Here is an 18,227-nt window from a genome sequence, read left to right as displayed (position 1 = left end):
GGGCTACACATTAAAAACAACTCTTTGCTCTATCACACATGCTTGCACTTTGCTGAAGCTTGAACATGTTACAAAAGACATAAACACCTGACTTCTTTTCAGTGACTGACCTTGGCTACAGTATGGTCAGACAAACTACAACATGGCTTACCTGTCTCACTTTTTTTCTACTTCATGAAGCCATACTGCGTAACATTGCACCCAACAAATAGAATAAAATACAAGCATATATTTCAGCACGGGTGTTTTTTATGAAGAAGACTGTGAGTGGGCTCGCATCTCCTCACACCAGACTTTAACTTCGCTTGGAGCTGGACAACACATGGAGATGTTGCTGCTTTGCTTTGACTACATGTGGCCAAACATGAGGCTAAAATACACGTGGCCCTCTAACAACTGCTTTATTTTTGATAACTCACTTTAAAGAGTAGCATTGTCTTTGTTTGGTTAATTTTGTGTAGAGTGGCTTTACGATTTTCAGCACTTTTTCCAGCATTGTAAACAAATGTTGTCTTTGAAAGGGCTACATGGGGGAAAAAAGGCCTTTTTTTCCATGACTTAAGCCTCGTCTGTGATTACTCGTATATAGTTAAAATTACCAAATGGATGTTTATGCAAAGACTCATTAAGGGCTTATAAAACTGTAATTCTTGTATACATGTTTAGAGAATGAATGTATGTCCTGATTTTTATTTCACAAGCAGGTGAAGGGGACAAGGTTGTTGTGGCTGTGGAACTTTACATGGACTAAATCCACAAAACATGATAACATTATGAGCATATGAAGAGTATCATGTAGCCTATTATCACTTCATTATGCTCTCTCTAAATATGTGGGTGTATGAGCTCGGCAGGAAGTGCTTTTTTGTTTCCAAGTTGAAGTGTTGGAAGAAGAAAGTTTTAAGTTTTTAACTGGTTCAGAGATGTTTCTTAACTCCATGGACTTTAAGAAAAAGGGCTCTTGGGAGAGTCAAAGGTCAGTACATAATCGAGGTGTCCAAGAAACCATGAACCAGCAATAGTTGGGGACTTGGGAACAAAGTACTTTTATCATTCATTGCCAATGGTGGTTATAATGTTATGTCCTGTTGAAGTGTGTTACTGCTACTACTTTATATACAACAAAGACTTTTGTGTTATGAAGTGTCATGTGCCAAACTTCACAACGCTAAACGAAACCTGAGTTCGGTGCTTAAGTGCCTCACTCCACAGCCTGGTGCTTGGACCCATTGCCTTTTGTTGTTTCTACATGTGAATTTCAACACTATACATCATTACTGCATGTAATGTTCAACAGTGCAAACTGCAAAACATGCTTTCATATGAGAAAAGGCAAATAGGATCATTAAGAACTGTGTATTAAGTGCCGACTGAGTGACAAAAAGTTTTTTTTGTTACTGTTTTGACAGTGTCCCAAACCAAAGGCACTAGCAGGTGTTTTCTAAGTATTTGAGAATGATGATGAGTCTAATGTTAAGCGTTTTTCTGTTGCTGTGCCATATTTTATAAAACCGCCACTTTATTTGAATAAACACTCTTTCTTTAACATGCAATTATTGTTTTTTATTTGTGTTCATGATATTATTATTATTAATTTTTTTAATATAACACAAACAAATAACCATGCCATTGCCAAGGGACTAAGGGGTTTGAACCCCATACACTGACAAGTTTAAAGTATGGAGTGGCTCAACGTTTTAAGAGCTGTTGCGACATCTTGTGTCTCAAAAGTGAAACTGCGCTGAGTTTTCCATGACGTGCACAAACTTTCGTTGAACAATCCGCCGATTGAGCTGCAGAAACTGCCGAAATGTCTGCGCAGGAGGAATTCTTTGCTGGTAAATAGGGCGTATTTACTTCATAGTCCCTGCTGTCTTTCTGCGTTTTGAACATGGTCGGCATTTATTTTGTAAACAAACTGTTCCCTAAAACGGAGTGTTGCACTGTTTGTGCAAGTTCCAGACTGCTTTCAAAGTTGTTTGTTGGAGGATGTTGTTGCGCATGTGGTGCATCATAATAATAATTTTAATAAGCATCTGGAAGACCTACACCTGTATATTAATGCAGTGCAAACATAACCTTTCCCTCTATTCTTTAGGAATCTCTAAAATCCCATATGTTCCCAATGCTGGTCCTGCAGATGTCATGTGCTTCAAACACTACAATGCGGAAGAGGTGGGTGGGCCATTTACAGCATAGCGTGAATTACTGAACGATTGTAGTTCACGGGCCTGTCTCAAAGTCCAGTGTGTTTGTGTAGGTGTTCATGGGGAAGACCATGGGGGACTGGCTGAGGTTCTCAGTCTGCTACTGGCACTCCTTCTGTGGAACTGGTACAGGCTGCTGAGTATCACACACATACATAACATATTAACCTTTTAATTTTACTCCCTACACGTTTTTTTAAAATTATTGTTTTCTAACCATTGGGGGGACAAACAATGTTTTTATTTTTTTGATAGACCTCCCAGTTATCTCCTCTAAACCAGTCCAAACCTCATCTAAACCAGCATAAAACCAATCCAAAGTTCCTCTAAACCAGCAAAAACCAGGTCTACATTAGTCAAAACCTGTCAAAACCAGCATGAACCAGTCCAAACCAGGTCTAAACCAGTCCAAGCCTACTCTAAACCAGTCCAAACGCGTCCAAACCAGGTCTAAATCAGTCCAAAACTGCTCTAAACCAGTCCAAACTTGGTCTAAACTGGTCCATCCCCAAACTGGATATTTGGAGTGTTACACACTTGAACCAAACCAGGTCTAAACCGGTCCAAACCAGGTCTAAACCAATCCAAACTTGGTCTAAACCAGTCCAAACCCGCTCTAAACCAATCCAAACTTGGTCTAAACCAGTCCAAACCTGCTCTAAACCAGTCCAAACTTGGTCTAAACTGGTCCATCCCCAAACTGGATATTTGGAGTGTTACACACTTGAACCAAACCAGGTCTAAACCGGTCCAAACCAGGTCTAAACAAATCCAAACCCGCTCTAAACCAATCCAAACTTGGTCTAAACTGGTCCAACCCCAAACTGGATATTTGGAGTATTACACACTTGAACCAAATGGTAGCGATAGGCAGATTAAGAACATTTGATTAGATAAAGCGTGCTCTACCAAATGGTTGAGCAAATTAATAAAGGGTTAATTCACTATATTTGATACAACATGGTCCATATGATATCATTTCAAAGAGAAGGGTCGAAGTGGCCAATAATATGTGTTGCATCTTGCTATGAGTGGGTAAATTCTTTTAGCTTGAATAGCCTAGCCAGATTACATGCTTTTTATAATACAAAATAGTTTTTTAACGAATTGTAGGAGGGGCCTGGCAGGTAGGATAAGGCAAAACCCTACAACGGTGGTTCTCAAACTTTTCATATGAATTAAGTGCCACCAGGATTAATCTGGGCTGAGGGACATAAGGTAAATTATATCTAAACTGTGGGTAAGCCATGTCTAAATGAGTAAAACACCTAAAGCAAATGCATTACTCAAGCATAAATGAAACCACGCTGCTTAAAATAAAAAGAATAACATCAAAAATTGTAGTTGTCCCAGAACACCACCTACAGTTTGTGAACCTCCGTCATACATACACTTTGTAGGATTCTAACCTTTGAACAATACTAATGCACTTTGAAATGCTTTTTCTCAGGCACAGATTGTGAATAATTCTCATTCTCAGGCGCTGATCCTTTCGGTTTCCAAACACTTCATCGACCCTGGAACGAAGGAACTCCAATGGAAGCGGCCAAAAAGCGTGTCAGAGCTGCCTTCGAGTTTTTCACTAAACTTGGTGTGAGTAAAAGAAATAAACAATACATTTTATATAGCTTGACCTTGAAATAAGATTAAAAACATTCCAATGATGAAAGGTAATAACTGTCATGGTTGTTTTACAATATTAGTTATTCAGACTTTGTTGGTTTTGTGCAGGTGAAATATTACACATTTCATGACAGGTAATTGATCTTTTATCCATTACAGTATATTGTAGTCCCTACTGTTGTCCCTACAATTCTGCTACAAGTGCTTATTAGGAGAGTCAAATTGCATGGTTCTTATAGAGATATGGCTCCTGAAGGCAGCACATTGGAGGAATCTAACAGAAACCTGGATGAGATCACAGACGTGGCTCTGCAGCTGCAAAACCAGACTGGAGTCGGAGTGCTGTGGGTCACTTGTAACCTCTTCGCTCATTCACGGTCAGTGCAACAAGCAGTGCCGGCAGTTTTACCCATGATGTTTTGCTCATTGTTTTTTAGTCTTTTACCCTAGTAAAAATATTGTTCTTGACCCGGCAGGTACATGAATGGTGCAGCCACTAACCCGGACTGCCATGTGCTCGCTTACGCTGGAGCTCAGGTGAAGAAAGGTCTGGATATTGCCAAAAAGCTGGGAGCGCAAAACTTTGGTATGACAGACGCTATAAATACATACAGGCAAATCGTTGTGACTATTGAGGTTCACGGCTATTGTTTTTGTTGCTGAACTACTGGTAAATAATTGATAATTGTCTGTTTGTTATGGCATTGGCTCCTGATAGTGTGTGGGAATATGTTCAGCAACAAGCAAACAATGTCCCAAGTTGAGTTGTGGAATAATAAGCACTGATTTGAGCAGGTCCAAATGTAGTTTGTATGATGTAGGAGGCAAGACATTTTTGCCTGATCACTGTGCATGTAACATGCTTTGCAATTATTTGTTTTCAGTGTTTTGGGGTGGAAGGGAGGGTTTCCACTCTATCCTGAACAGTGATGTGGGTGCTGAGCTAAAGCACATGGCTAACTTCTTTAAAATGGCTGTCCGTAAGTATCTCATTAAATAATGAAAATGTTACATGTTATAAAGACTTTTATAAACTATAAACTATGGGCCAACACTATATCCATCTATAATTATTCCCAGAGTACAAGGAGAAGATTGGGCTGAATTGTCAGTTTCTAATTGAACCGAAACCTAAAGAGCCCTGCAAACATCAGTATGACTATGGTGTGTTTTGTTAATATTGCCTCTTTGAATATGGTTTTCATTTAGGCCTGAAAAGTACTAAAGATTTTTTTTAAACAGATGCAATGAGTGTCATTGCTTTCCTGAAGCACTACGATCTTGAGAAACATTTCAAGCTGAACATCGAGCCTAATCACACCACTTTGGCTGGTCACTCCTATGAACATGACATTGTTATGGCCTCATCGTAAGACAAAAATAACTTTTTATTCTAATAGAGATTCTAATAGAGATAATGCTATTCATTTGCTTTTGTTTACAGGTTTGGTATGTTGGGTTCAGTGGACTCAAATACGGGCTCTCCTGACCTGGGATGGGACACAGACCAGTTCCCCATGGACATTAGAAACACCACTTTAGTGATGAAGGTAAGTTAGGTCATTTTGATTATTAAAACAATAAACATTATGCAATATAAGTTTATTTGTATGGTGCTTTTCACATGACACAAGCCACCCAAGCTACACTGTTTCTCCAAAGTGCCCATTTCTAATCCTATCCATGTTAGTCAAAGGAGAGCCTTTACAACCCCCCTTTTCCCTCCACAATTCTTGCTTTGTCTTAAGATCATACAACAGGGGTGGGCAATTGATTTTTATAAGGGGCCACATGAGTTACCTGAATTGAGTCAGAGGGCCGCACCAACAATAACTCACCTAAGTTTCTCCCATTGCAAAAAGCGCTAAATTATATCTGGAAATTGCTTGATGTTAACAGGAAATATTGTTTACCACAAAGACAAAAAAACAGAACGTTGACAATGGGGCAGATATCAAAGATCCTCCTTTTCATTCAAACTGCATTGACTTCATGCATTGACTTCCATGTTACTTCTGAATGAAATACATAAATAAATAAAAAATATAGAGCCATTTGAGCCCACTCTGGGGATGGTAATGGTGTCTCTAGTATACGCAATTCGCCATGGAAAAAAGCAGAAAAAATTATGTAAATTACGGAAAGAGAGTCGAGGGCCGGACGAACTTTCTTGAGGGTCCGGATCTGGCCCTCGGCCCCCAGTATGCCCACCTCTGCCATACAACACCAGTGCCTTGTGCACCCTCTTCTGCCTTTCTGGCAATTGGTGTGCCATATATTGTATCTTTCACTGTGTACATATAGAGAGTGCAGGCTCTCTTTCTTCAAAAGCTTGTTGCTATAGTATCAACCTTTACTCAGAACCACAATGTGTGGACAAGGGAAGTACATATGTTATCATGTTTTAAGTATTACAAGACCGGAATATCAGAGAAACTTCAAACCATGCACAAAAGAATGTTTTATCAGTGACTGCTTGAAGCGGTTTGGAAATAAAAAAGAAACGGGCAGTGTGTCCCTACTAAGCACCACTTAAGTCACACACAGTGGTTCTTGGTGCTAGTCTACCCCAGTTTAGTCCTATATCAAATCTTAATCAGCCATAGTGTAATGTCTAATTCTTGTGTTTCAGACCATCATTGAACAAGGCGGGATTCAACCTGGAGGTCTCAACTTCGATGCCAAAGTGCGTAGAGAGTCCACGGACCTGGTGGACTTATTCATCGCACATATTGGAGCAATGGATGCATTTGCGAGAGGGCTCAGAAATGCTGTTCGTATCATTCAAGACGGACTTCTGTCAGGCTTGGTAAAGGTACAGTACATGTTAGTTATTTGTTCAGCTTGACTTGACAGTCTACATTTTATTGTTTATCTGCAAATGTTTTCATAATCCATGATGTGACTGTGTATGTTAAATTAGGAGCGATACTCAAGCTACAGTCATGGCCTCGGGCAGAGAGTTGATGATGGTTCTGCCACATTAGAAGATTTAGAGGTAACGAGAGTTGAATTTGAGTGGAAATGAGCAAAAAGATATTCTTGTGTAATAATTTATTTTCTGCATTTTATTTCAGGCCTACATCAAGCAGAATGGAGAACCGAAAGTCACGTCTGGAAAGCAAGAAAAATATGAAACCATCTTCAATCACTACATTTAAATAATATGGTTTCTACTGTATTTCAACATAAAAAGAAGTCTCCAGCTAATGAAGAGTATTTCAGTAATTCAATAGATACAGTTGTTATTACGACATAGAACAACACATATAATAATGCACTTACAGTATGATTGAAATGTGTCAAAATGAGGCAGCATAGTCAGTAAAGCGGATGATGTAGGCGCACTCATGCTTAAAGGTTTAGTCTCCAGGCTACTAAACATGTTTATAGTTACTGAGGTCCTTCAGTACATATGTGTGACTTAACTTGGAATGCTCTTCTTTTTCATGTTAATATCTTGTGAACTCATGAATGGTAAATGTTATAGTGATTTAATAATAAAGTTTGGGGGGGAAAAGAAGCTCTGGTGATGTTTTTTTTTTATGTCATTTTGTCTCTGGCTAAACTTGCAGTTTCACATGGCTGACTGCCAAAGGAAGCAACACTATATAACACTCTTTCTGAAAATCCATATAGTTCCTGCAGACCTCCCTCCGCACAGGGGTAGAAAGTTGCACCTTTCCACTGACATCAGATCATACTACCGGCCCGGCAGCAGCTGGTCCAATCATAACCTGTACCGAGGCTCACTGCCTGCTCTGCTGTCCAATCAGAGAATAGCGCGAGCTCTGCTCACCGGCTTCTCACTTTTCATTGGCGAATTTGGCCCCACGGAGGAGGGACAAGAGGCCACAAACCCAAAGTTGTCCTTGGCTCTCATTATCATAAATTATTCAGCATCACCTTTACCGTCTGCAGATTGTTATGGTGCTTCAAAGACGGACTTCTGCCTGATCTCTTTGTAGCAAACAGCAACACAGATCAGCTACTTTTTCCCCTCCGAAGATTATATTGGAGTTTTTTTTTCCAACTTTAACAATTTTTTCTTTTAAAAATGTGGACTTTTCTAGGAATAGCTAGCTTTACTTATCTTTATAAAAAGTCTGACATGGTGCTGACTTTTCTCCACACAGAATTATTATTAGCATCGTTATTAATCACAGCGCTGCTCCTTTATTTTATATATGTCTGCGGGCACAAAGTGAGCGTGTCCCAGTTACTAAACGCGTCTTGGACTTTTCTGGGAGTTGTGCCTTTTGTCAAGGATTTAATCTTCCAGACTAACTCAGCGGAAGACACAACAAAGGTTTCATCTAAAAAGGTAAGTTATCATTTTACATTTATGGATAGGAAAAATAAAAGATAGACCTAAAAAACTGCATCAGATATCAACATTATATGAAGTTTTACTAAGACGTAGATTGTACGAATTGACCCTTTATTAAAAAAAACAAACAAAAAACATTTATTTTCCCTGCTTTTATTACATTATACATTACATTTTTTACAAGAAAAAGTAGCATCTAAATGTAACCCATGTAGGAAGACAAAATACATAATTGACTGATTGTGAGATCAAACCTTAAAGTCAATGTGGCTTGGCTTACAGCATATAGATTCATTCATATAATATTTGAGACTGGTAGGATTGAAACGTCCATTGTTAATTAGCCTACATTTAAAAATGTTTGCATCCTTTTTCCTTCAGGGCTTCAGGACAAGACGAAGAGTAATTCAGGACCCACAAAGTGCCTCTGACTCCAGTGCTGCTGCGGCCACAGAGGAGCCTGATGTGGTGATTGTTGGAGGAGGCGTTCTGGGGTCGGCCATGGCGGCGGTACTGTCCCGGGATGGCAGGAGGGTGACTGTGGTGGAGAGGGACCTCAAAGAGCCTGACCGCATTGTCGGAGAGCTGCTGCAGCCTGGAGGATACAAGGCTCTCAAGGCTCTGGGGCTGGAGGGTGAGGGTTTTTGCCAACTTTAAACATACAATCATTCTGTAAATGGTTTCTGAACACGTCATATTTCAGTGAGTTCGAATCTAGTTCGAGTAAGGCATGCTTTTTTTATTGTCCTTGCAAGGAAATGTGTCCCCTACATTAGACCTTCAATGTCAAACATGTCAGGAGCAGAGGGCGACTGCAATGCAGCGCTTGATGACACATGTCCAGATCTTGAGCTATAGATTCAAGAATAGGAGGAATTAGTACATGTTTTGGATTGATGAACCCCATACAGAGGGGCCTGCATGGTCTGGGAATCAAGCCCAGCACTTTGTTGAAGTGAAGTGGGGTGGTTTATTCGATAAATAATATATATTGGGTCCAGGAAGTATTCATACCCCTCTGTTTACTTTGTTGAGAGCTGATATTTAGAATGTTAATTTAAAAATCTGAAAAGTTTCTGAATTCATTGTACGTCCAATCTATATCCTCCCCTGGTTTGCTCTCTCAGCTTCAGTGGAGGGACTGGATGCGCATATCGTAAATGGGTACGTCATTCACGACACAAGCAGCGGGGCGGAGGTGGAGATCTCGTACCCTCAGGCTGAAGAAGGGGTGCAGTGCGGCAGGGCCTTCCATCACGGGCGCTTCATCATGGGCCTGAGGAGAGCTGCCATGGCTGAGCCCAAGTGAGTCTGGTGTAAATTTGTACGGCATAATAAAAAGAAGAAGAAACTTTATTTATACAGCCATTTTTCTTGGGCAGCCTTTAATCTATGTTCCTCACTTACTCGTCATAACAGCACTTTCGAAAAAAGCCTACAGGCAAAGTTCGCGCCCAAAAAAGAAGAAAAACACTTACAGGCAAGACGGCTAAAGTGTCTTTATAGTGTTCACACTGTTAAGACACTTTAGCTGAACAACAACACCTGTCAGTGGTGCTTTTAAAAGTAAGAGCCCACTTAACATTTGAACTGTGCTGCACACCTGCTTCAGTGCCAATTCAACAAGAAGCCTCACAAAAAAATGTGTCTTATAAATTAACTGACCTTTTGCTTCTTTAAGTCAAATACAAAGAGTTGATAAGTTGAATTTAACACAGCTATCTTCAAGGTTTGTGTCATGTTTGATTTTCTTTGTTTGTGATACTCTGCCCTCTAGTGTCTCTTTCATTGAGGGCACAGTGACCAGTTTGGAGGAGGAGGATGGCTGTGTGACAGGAGTCCAATACAAAGACAAAGAAACAGGAGACATTAAGGTGAGGGACACTTAAAACATTCTTGGAAACATGTACTTGTTCCCCCTCTTTGTTCATAAGTTAATTTATTCTGTTTTGCAGGTGATCCATCCAGCTCTGACAGTGGTGGCAGACGGATGCTTCTCAAAATTCAGAAAAAGCCTTGTTTCTGGGAAAGCGCACACATCATCTCACTTTGTTGGATGTCTTATGAAGGTACTTTGTTTTTAGTTGTGTATTACTTACTCATTTTACCTTTAGTTTATAATCCTCTATAAGAACAACACTAACTTTTTACATAAAATAGATATCTTGGCTTCCGTAAGTGATCTTTCATAAGTGCATCTGTCAATCATCATTTGTTTCTATCTAGATCAGGGGTGTCCAAAGTGCGGCCCGGGGGCCAAATGCGGTCCTCAGACCAATTTTTGTTGGCCCTTGGCCTTTTTTCTGAATCACTAAATATCAGAGGTGGTCCTTTTTATTTGAAATGTAATAATTCGACACAATTCTAACCTAACAACTAGGTTAGTAGTTAGGTTAGAAACAATTAACCTAGTTGTTTCTAACCTAACTAACCAATAAAATGTGCTCTGTCTCACATTTTCTTGTGAGACAGAGCTGGCATGGAGGATGACTAAAGCAGGTAAACTAAACCTTCTGACTTACTAAAAGAACAAAACTATAATAGGCTAAGAAGACAGTATGAACCTTTTACAAAGAGCTGGCACGAAGGTTTTAAGCATAAATTACGGTGTGGGGAACATTTTAAACCTCTGCTTGTCAAAGGTTTCATGGCACTAACCACCGATCTGTGGCCCTTCACCCCGTGTACCCTTCAATATGTGGCCCCCCATGAAAAAAGTTTGGACACCCCTGATATAGATTAAAGTTGCTCTCTCTTTTCATCTTGATAAGCTTTGGTTGTTTTAATTATAAATAACACATTTAGTTTGACTCTTTTTGTGTCTGCTCAGAATTGTCCACAGTTTAAAGCCAACCACGCAGAGCTGGTCCTCGCAAACCCAAGTCCTATCCTCATCTATCAGGTCTGTTCCACACAGACCAGAGTCCTGGTGGACATCAGAGGAGACATGCCCCGCAACCTCTCAGATTATATGGTCGAGAGGGTCCTCCCTCAACTGCCAGGTAAAGCATGGACACAAAGTCAATCAGATCCATGACGACTAAACCACAGTTAAACCTTCATGTCAAATACTAGGACTAGTTCAGTGTCTGTGTCCTCCTCAGAGCATCTAAAGGAGCCTTTCCTGGAGGCGCTGCAGAACGACAGACTGAGATCCATGCCCGCCAGCTTCCTCCCGCCCTCCCCCGTCAACAAACCTGGTAACTCAAGCACGTCGCTGTGTGTTGTTAAAGGAGATTGTAGCTCTTTGATACTCAGATCTGAAAACAGTATGTTTTTTTCCCCTGTTTGTCAAGGGCTTTGCAAACAAAAATCCCTTAATAAAACTGTATGACACACTCATTTGCACTTGGCAATAACTGGAAAATGGGAACATATTGTTAATGGGGAAAAACAAACCTCTCACCCGGTGTACTGTTTGTGGTAAGCCAGGATAAATGGAGAGGGTTGCACCATAAGGGGAATAAAATGTTTGCCAAATCACTATTAAAGTTACTTCACGCCAGGAGACAACCGCAGAAGGGCAAAACTAAAATAAAATGACGAAATTTGCTTTGGTGACATAAATATGCTTTTCATTTCCAAAAAGCCTTCAGACCATCATTAAACAGATGCCACGCCATCAGAGAAACTGCACGCTCCACTGCGATTTCGGCACTAATTAGAAAATGTGATCATATTGAATTAGAAAAATCTTGCTGATGTCTTTTGAAACACAAACCGCAGTCTGTGTCTGGCAGGTGTGCTCCTTTTGGGCGATGCCTACAACATGCGACACCCTCTGACGGGAGGAGGCATGAGTGTGGCTCTAAACGATGTGCGCATATGGAGAGATCTGCTCAAAAACATTCCCGACCTGTACGACGACAAGGCTATGCTGCAGGTATTTGAATATTTTGAGTCCGAGATACCGTTTTAACTCAGCTGAGGACACAGGTTCATTTAGCATGGCATTTAGTACAACTTCCTTTTCCCCTAGTTTGCTATTAACTTAACTATATTTACCACATTTTTTGCACACTAAATATAATTTTTGAATGTTTATGGACAGTATGCGTGTTTCTTTGTAAATATGTGTATGTAGGCTATGTATAGATAACAAAGGAAAAAACATATTTGATATAATATGCCCATATAATTATTTTTTTAATGACTTTGATAACTGTGATTATTGTTTTTCCTATAGTTGAATAGCCCTACCCTTTACTATAGCTTTGTCAAGGCATAAAATACAAACAAATCTTTCTCACTGTGATATTGTTTATTAATCATGTGCATGGAGTGACGCAGACGTCTCTATAATGACTATGTCTAGTTATCAGGGGTGTCAGCATTTGTCCAGGGCACAGTGCACTGCTACATCAGTAGTTACGTTAACCCTTATGAATTGGGAGATGGGAGACTGAAGTGCTGTGTTCACACCATCTTTTTACTTTTCAATAGGCAAAGAAAAAATTCCACTGGGAACGCAAGTCATCACATTCTTTTGTCGTCAATGTTTTGGCTCAAGCCTTGTACGAGCTGTTCGCTGCCACCGACAGTGAGTCCCTACTGCCATTTACCTTACATCAAAAGACTGCATGACCATTTTTAGAAACACAGTCTGTAATGTAATGCATTGCATGTTTTCTCCAGATTCTCTCCAGGAGCTGAGGAAAGCGTGCTTCCAGTATTTTAAACTCGGCGGGGAATGTGTCGCTGGTCCTATTGGTCTTCTAGCTGTGTAAGCACATACATGATAAAAATTGTACAGTTGTAAAATTACAGCCCTAAACCATAGATTGGATGAGTTGGAAGAGCAATCCAACTACTATGGTTCTCAAACAGGGGTTATGCACCACACCGTTTAATGCTTTTTCCAGTGGGTGCCCAGTCAGACGACCAAACCACTAAAAGAAAAATAGCCCAGGATTGATCTTACAAACCCTTGTCAGATCCTGATAAAACTAAACAAGTTCTTCAGGTGGCATAGTCATCTGCAGTTTTAGACTTTTATTTATGCTTTAGTAATGGTTTTAAGTTTGATATTTCTGGCTTAGACATAGTTTGTGCTCAATTTAGACCAATTTATACTGATTTAAATTTAAGTTAAGTCCTAATTTGTTCTTAATCTAGGCCTGGTGGTACTTGGGAGGTCAAATATTTTAAGACATTGTCCTTGGTCTGAAAAGTACCATTGATATAGTTTTCTAATGACATTTTAACCAAAATAATAGTGGAGACTACTATTACTATTATTGCAAAACAAGGCGTTGTCTCACACATCAAAAGTTACACATACTCACATGAGCGTGTCAGAAGTATTATAGACCGGGAGCCAGACCCCCTCCTCAGGCACATTTTTGCTACCTTTTCCAAACTAGTATCTTTCAATAGAGTATATCCTGGGTCATTACCAGTGGGGACCCCCCATTGCAACTCGGCCCCGTTCGGCTGTGGGACCCCAAAAACCACTTTAACGGTACAGGCTTCAAACAGAACTTTGTGATTCTTTCCAAAGTAGTGCTGTGGTCACATACAGAGTCACAGATGAATGAAATTTAGAACAAAGAAAGCTGACATGATGAGGAACGAAGGAATATGACAGTTTTGGGCTTTAGCTTTTTCTTTTTCCATATATTCAACTATATATCTACAAAAATGAAAAATAAATGTCATATAGATAAGAAAAGCACTTCACAAATGAGTGCATTATTGTCTTTTTTGTTTATTTTTACCTTTTCAAATGTAAATAGAAAACTGCCCCAACTCATTAGCTTCACATGAAGCCCAAGATGAGCTCAGTACCTCAAACGGATCAGCAGCTATAACAGAAAATGTGTTCCATGTTCCCTCTCAGAGCTGTGGAATTCTCATGCATTTGTCCATATAGGCTTGTGAGACCATTCCATGGTGAAGTTACAGCTTTTTGGACGACAGTTCCACTTCACCTTTTTGGATTTGCTTCAAACTTGGCACAGTTGATGTTGATATACTAAATATTCTGTGAATACAATTTGAGCTGCATATCTTTTTTAATTTATGAGTTTTAGGGCTTTTCAAAGGGGGGTAGGGTTAAAATCAGGCCTTGATGCAACTAACAAGTTTCACTAACTTTAGAGACTATGGACATTTGTGACAGACTGTTGGGAATTTTAGTACTTATTTCTACTTTTCAAAACCTCTTTGACAATCAATACCGAATATGTTGCCAGTGTCATCTCTAAATAATATACACAATGGTTTAACGCAGGGGTCACCAACGAAAGTACTTTTTTTAAGGTATAAAAGACTTATTTTTCTTGAATCAAATACAAATACAGTTGTTTCTGTTCATGTGACTCAATACGAGGTTAAAACAAAACTATTTTGCTATATTATGGGGTCAATATCCTATAACTACACAGAACGTCTAAGTCTTTAGGATTCGTTTTTAACTGGTAACTCTCAAACAACTTAATGCTCTTGAAATCGCCCTCGGCTGATAAAAGGTTGGTATGGTTTAACGATATAACAAAAATACATGTGATATCATTCATATTTGATAACACCTCAGGAACTGTGGACTGTTTCTAAAAATTAATCCCATTTCTACCCTTGACAGTGGCTCAGATGGTAAAGCGGAGTCGTGATTGTGAGGTTGCCGGTTAGAATCCAAGCTCCCGCAGGTGCATACTGCCATTGTGTCCTTGGGCATGAAACTTAGCCCACATTGTCTATATATGAATGTAGTGTGTGAGTGAGATGTGCTGGTCGGATTGGTCGAAACATATACTGGCAGCCTTGTTTCCATAGCCACAGCTCCCAGGGCACCTGTGGCTACAACAGTAGCTTATCACCGCTGAGTACTGGAGACCCAAGTGTTGGTGGTATTGGTATTTGGTAATATTTCAATCATTTAAATTTGAGCTTGTCCAGTCCACTTTAAATCCAATCAAAGCCCATCTAAACATCACATCTAAGTGAGTGTGAGTTGGTGGTCTAGATTTAAGCAGCCACGCTTCTGTCAGTCTGCCCCAGGAGAAACTGGCTGCATTGCAGCTGGTATGACATGAATGAAAATCCCCATTCCTTTTCCCCCTTTGGGGGACTTGTGTCATGAAACACACTATATAAAATAAGACTCCCTTCCCCTTTACCCAGTCTAAAGCTGACCTGAGTCTAGGGTTGCCAGGTCTCAGGAGTCAAACCTGCCCAAGGACCTGGCAACCCTGCCTGAGTCAGTCTAACTGGAGCTTGAGTTAACCCAGTCTGAGCCTGTGTTTACCGATTCAGAGCCTAAACCTGTTCTTTTAAGGTTAGACTGGGTGTAGATGTGATCCAAAATCCAGTCGAACCACACATAAACTCGGTCTAAACCGAAGATTAACCACAATAGGTGTAGATCAGGGGTGTCCAAAGTGCGGCCCGGGGGCCAAATGCGGCCCTCAGATCAATTTATGGTGGCCCTCGGCCTCTTGCTGTATCGGTACACATCACCAGAGATGGACCTTTTTATTTGAAATATAATAATTCTATACAATTCTAACCAAACAACTAACATTTTACTGTTAGACTGAGCTGCATGAAGGTTTTAAGCTTAGATAGAGGTGGGGGGCACAATTTAATCCTCTGCTAGTCGATGGTTTTGCGGCACTAATTACTGATCTGCGGCCCTTCACCCCGTGTACACTTCAATATGCGGCCCCCCATGAAAAAAGTTTGGACACCCCTGGTGTAGATAGACTCAGACTTATGGTATGGTATCAACCTATAGCACTTGATGGTAAACCGAAGACAAATCTAAACTGATGTAGACATTAAAGTTCAATCTACTCTAATACAACAGCAACAGGCAGGTCAGGTTTTTGTGAGTGGAGAATGCGTTACACACATTTCTAATAATTTTAGGAAAAAATCCAAAGGTGAATATTCACAAATGGTCATTTTAATGTGTGAATTTGGTCCAATATTTACTTTTACAATAAAACTAAGATGTTGCAGGAGAAAGCATAAACAAAGAACATAAAAATTGATGACTGTATGAAAAAAAGTTGTGTCTCTCCTCAATACGTTAATACCCATGTGTGGACTAGTAACACAGCAGGTGCAATACAAATGCATAGAAGAGACGGTAAACCACAAAGCAATACATGTTGCTTCAGTAAACACTGAGTAGTTTAAGTAAAGTCGCATTAGGCTGATGAACAGGTCCTAAACTGTTCTTAGTTGTTAAGTTAATGTTACATATGTTTGAACCGTCATATATCACACTTAGTGACACTGGCAGCATATTCTTATATATTGTCATTGTAATGTTTTGATATAATAATGTATAATGTATATTAATTTAATAAGCAATAAAATTCCCAACAGTCTGTCACAAATGTCCAAAGTCCCCAAAGTTAGTGAAAGTTGTTAGTTGCATCAAGGCCTGATTTTAACCCTACCCCCCTTTGAAAAGCCCTAAAACTCATAAATTAAAAAAGATATGCAGCTCAAATTGTATTCACAGAATATTTAGTATATCAACATCAACTGTGCCAAGTTTGAAGCAAATCCAAAAAGGTGAAGTGGAACTGTCGTCCAAAAAGCTGTAACTTCACCATGGAATGTTCCCACAGGCCTATATGGACAAATGCATGAGAATTCCACAGCTCTGAGAGGGAACATGGAACACATTTTCTGTTATAGCTGCTGATCCGTTTGAGGTACTGAGCTCATCTTGGGCTTCATGTGAAGCTAATGAGTTGGGGCAGTTTTCTATTTACATTTGAAAAGGTAAAAATAAACAAAAAAGACAATAATGCACTCATTTGTGAAGTGCTTTTCTTATCTATATGACATTTATTTTTCATTTTTGTAGATATATAGTTGAATATATGGAAAAAGAAAAAGCTAAAGCCCAAAACTGTCATATTCCTTCGTTCCTCATCATGTCAGCTTTCTTTGTTTTAAATTTCATTCATCTGTGACTCTGTATGTGACCACAGCACTACTTTGGATAGAATCACAAAGTTCTGTTTGAAGCCTGTACCGTTAAAGTGGTTTTTGGGGTCCCACAGCCGAACGGGGCCGAGCTGCAATGGGGGGTCCCCACTGGTAATGACCCAGGATATACTCTATTGAAAGATACTAGTTTGGAAAAGGTAGCAAAAATGTGCCTGAGGAGGTGGTCTGGCTCCCGGTCTATTACATTTCATCTATTTTTTCCACACGAAAACTTTACTCACTTGTGTGTTTATATGCTAATGTAGGCTATATATTAAATTAGCCTGCATCCAGTGATGAGTTGAGAATTACTTTGCTCAGTAGCAACACCAGCATCGATACTAAGAGGGTTGATTCTCAAAAATGTTACTCAGCTTCATGTAAAAAGTCATGTTTCATAGTATTCAATACTTGGTCTGTCTCCTATGACTCATTTCCAGTCTGCGAGATTTAACAACTTTTCCATAATCTTCTGTCTGTCGTGCAGGTTGACTCCCCGGCCACTGACTCTAATCGGACATTTCTTTGCCGTTGCGCTGTATGCTGTTTACTTCAACTTTAAATCAGAGTCATGGAGCTCCAAACACAGGGCGCTGTTTCGGAGCGGGGCCATCCTTTACAAAGCCTGCACTGTGATGCTTCCTCTCATCTACTCTGAATTCAAGTACCTGGTTTACTGAAGAAATCAAAGTCTGGACAGGGAGAGATTTAACACAGTTAAACCTGTTAATATAAAAAATGTAAAATGTTGGAAGTTCTGGAAAGGGTTACATGCTTTGTTTGTGACAATAAGTCCCATGCCTTCATTTCTATTCACAGCATGGATTGTGAAATAGAAGCAAAGGAATGACACCACTTATTTCAAGATGGTACATATATAAATTATTATGGGAATAAGCACTTTGACTATCACAGTATATGACCTACTCTATACTGTTCATGTGGGGCCATGGCATTTTGACAATTTTCCGTAAATAAAATTGTATATATTTGTATTGATCCAATGTGTATTTTGGAATAATTTCTCTTCAAGGGACACTGAAAAAAGTAATAGTTTAGAAAAAGGTTGAGGGAGTACGTGTCATTTGTAATATGTAAAGTAGTCTTTTTTAAATGTT

At 39.7% G+C, this 18,227-nt stretch overlaps 2 protein-coding genes across 3 annotated transcripts; both read left to right on the top strand.

Annotated features, from left to right (window-relative positions):
* The first annotated feature begins 1,727 nt into the window (after positions 1 to 1,727).
* LOC306966473 (uncharacterized protein) lies at positions 1,728 to 7,338 on the top strand. 2 transcript variants are annotated; one of them, XM_079561240.1, is made up of 14 exons: positions 1,728 to 1,838; positions 2,099 to 2,175; positions 2,261 to 2,333; positions 3,688 to 3,800; positions 3,939 to 3,964; positions 4,070 to 4,207; positions 4,307 to 4,416; positions 4,715 to 4,810; positions 4,911 to 4,994; positions 5,073 to 5,199; positions 5,275 to 5,380; positions 6,463 to 6,645; positions 6,754 to 6,828; positions 6,908 to 7,338. In XM_079561240.1, the coding sequence occupies exons 1-14, from the start codon at positions 1,811 to 1,813 to the stop codon at positions 6,989 to 6,991; spliced, it is 1,320 nt and encodes a 439-aa protein (XP_079417366.1). In that variant the 5' UTR covers positions 1,728 to 1,810; the 3' UTR covers positions 6,992 to 7,338. The 2 variants fall into 2 exon arrangements, with proteins under 2 accessions (XP_079417366.1, XP_079417367.1); XM_079561241.1 differs by lacking the exons at positions 2,099 to 2,175; positions 2,261 to 2,333 and having other exon boundaries at positions 1,755 to 1,838.
* A 73-nt stretch (positions 7,339 to 7,411) lies between these two features.
* sqlea (squalene epoxidase a) lies at positions 7,412 to 17,842 on the top strand (the record flags this gene model as incomplete). Its single annotated transcript, XM_079560676.1, has 12 exons — positions 7,412 to 7,760; positions 8,036 to 8,154; positions 8,542 to 8,794; positions 9,288 to 9,465; positions 9,938 to 10,034; positions 10,116 to 10,229; positions 10,991 to 11,162; positions 11,265 to 11,360; positions 11,901 to 12,043; positions 12,604 to 12,700; positions 12,796 to 12,883; positions 17,597 to 17,842. 12 exons carry the CDS (start codon positions 7,412 to 7,414, stop codon positions 17,787 to 17,789), a joined length of 1,899 nt encoding a protein of 632 aa, XP_079416802.1. The 3' UTR covers positions 17,790 to 17,842.
* Positions 17,843 to 18,227: the final 385 nt, after the last annotated feature.

Source organism: Gobius niger, assembly GCF_951799975.1.
Source record: "Gobius niger genome assembly, chromosome: 8".
In the NCBI taxonomy this organism is placed as follows: Eukaryota; Metazoa; Chordata; class Actinopteri; order Gobiiformes; family Gobiidae; genus Gobius; species Gobius niger.
The sequence above is the reverse complement of the archived record's forward strand: the minus strand, read 5'-3'. Positions and strand labels throughout refer to the sequence as shown.

Excerpts from the sequence above, each read along its gene's own strand:
- LOC306966473 (XM_079561240.1), top strand. The coding sequence starts at position 1,811 with ATGTCTGCGCAGGAGGAATTCTTTGCTG. Across the intron at positions 1,839-2,098 it reads GCAGGAGGAATTCTTTGCTG|GAATCTCTAAAATCCCATAT; the intron begins GTAAATAGGGCG and ends TCTATTCTTTAG. Across the intron at positions 3,801-3,938 it reads AGTTTTTCACTAAACTTGGT|GTGAAATATTACACATTTCA; the intron begins GTGAGTAAAAGA and ends GGTTTTGTGCAG.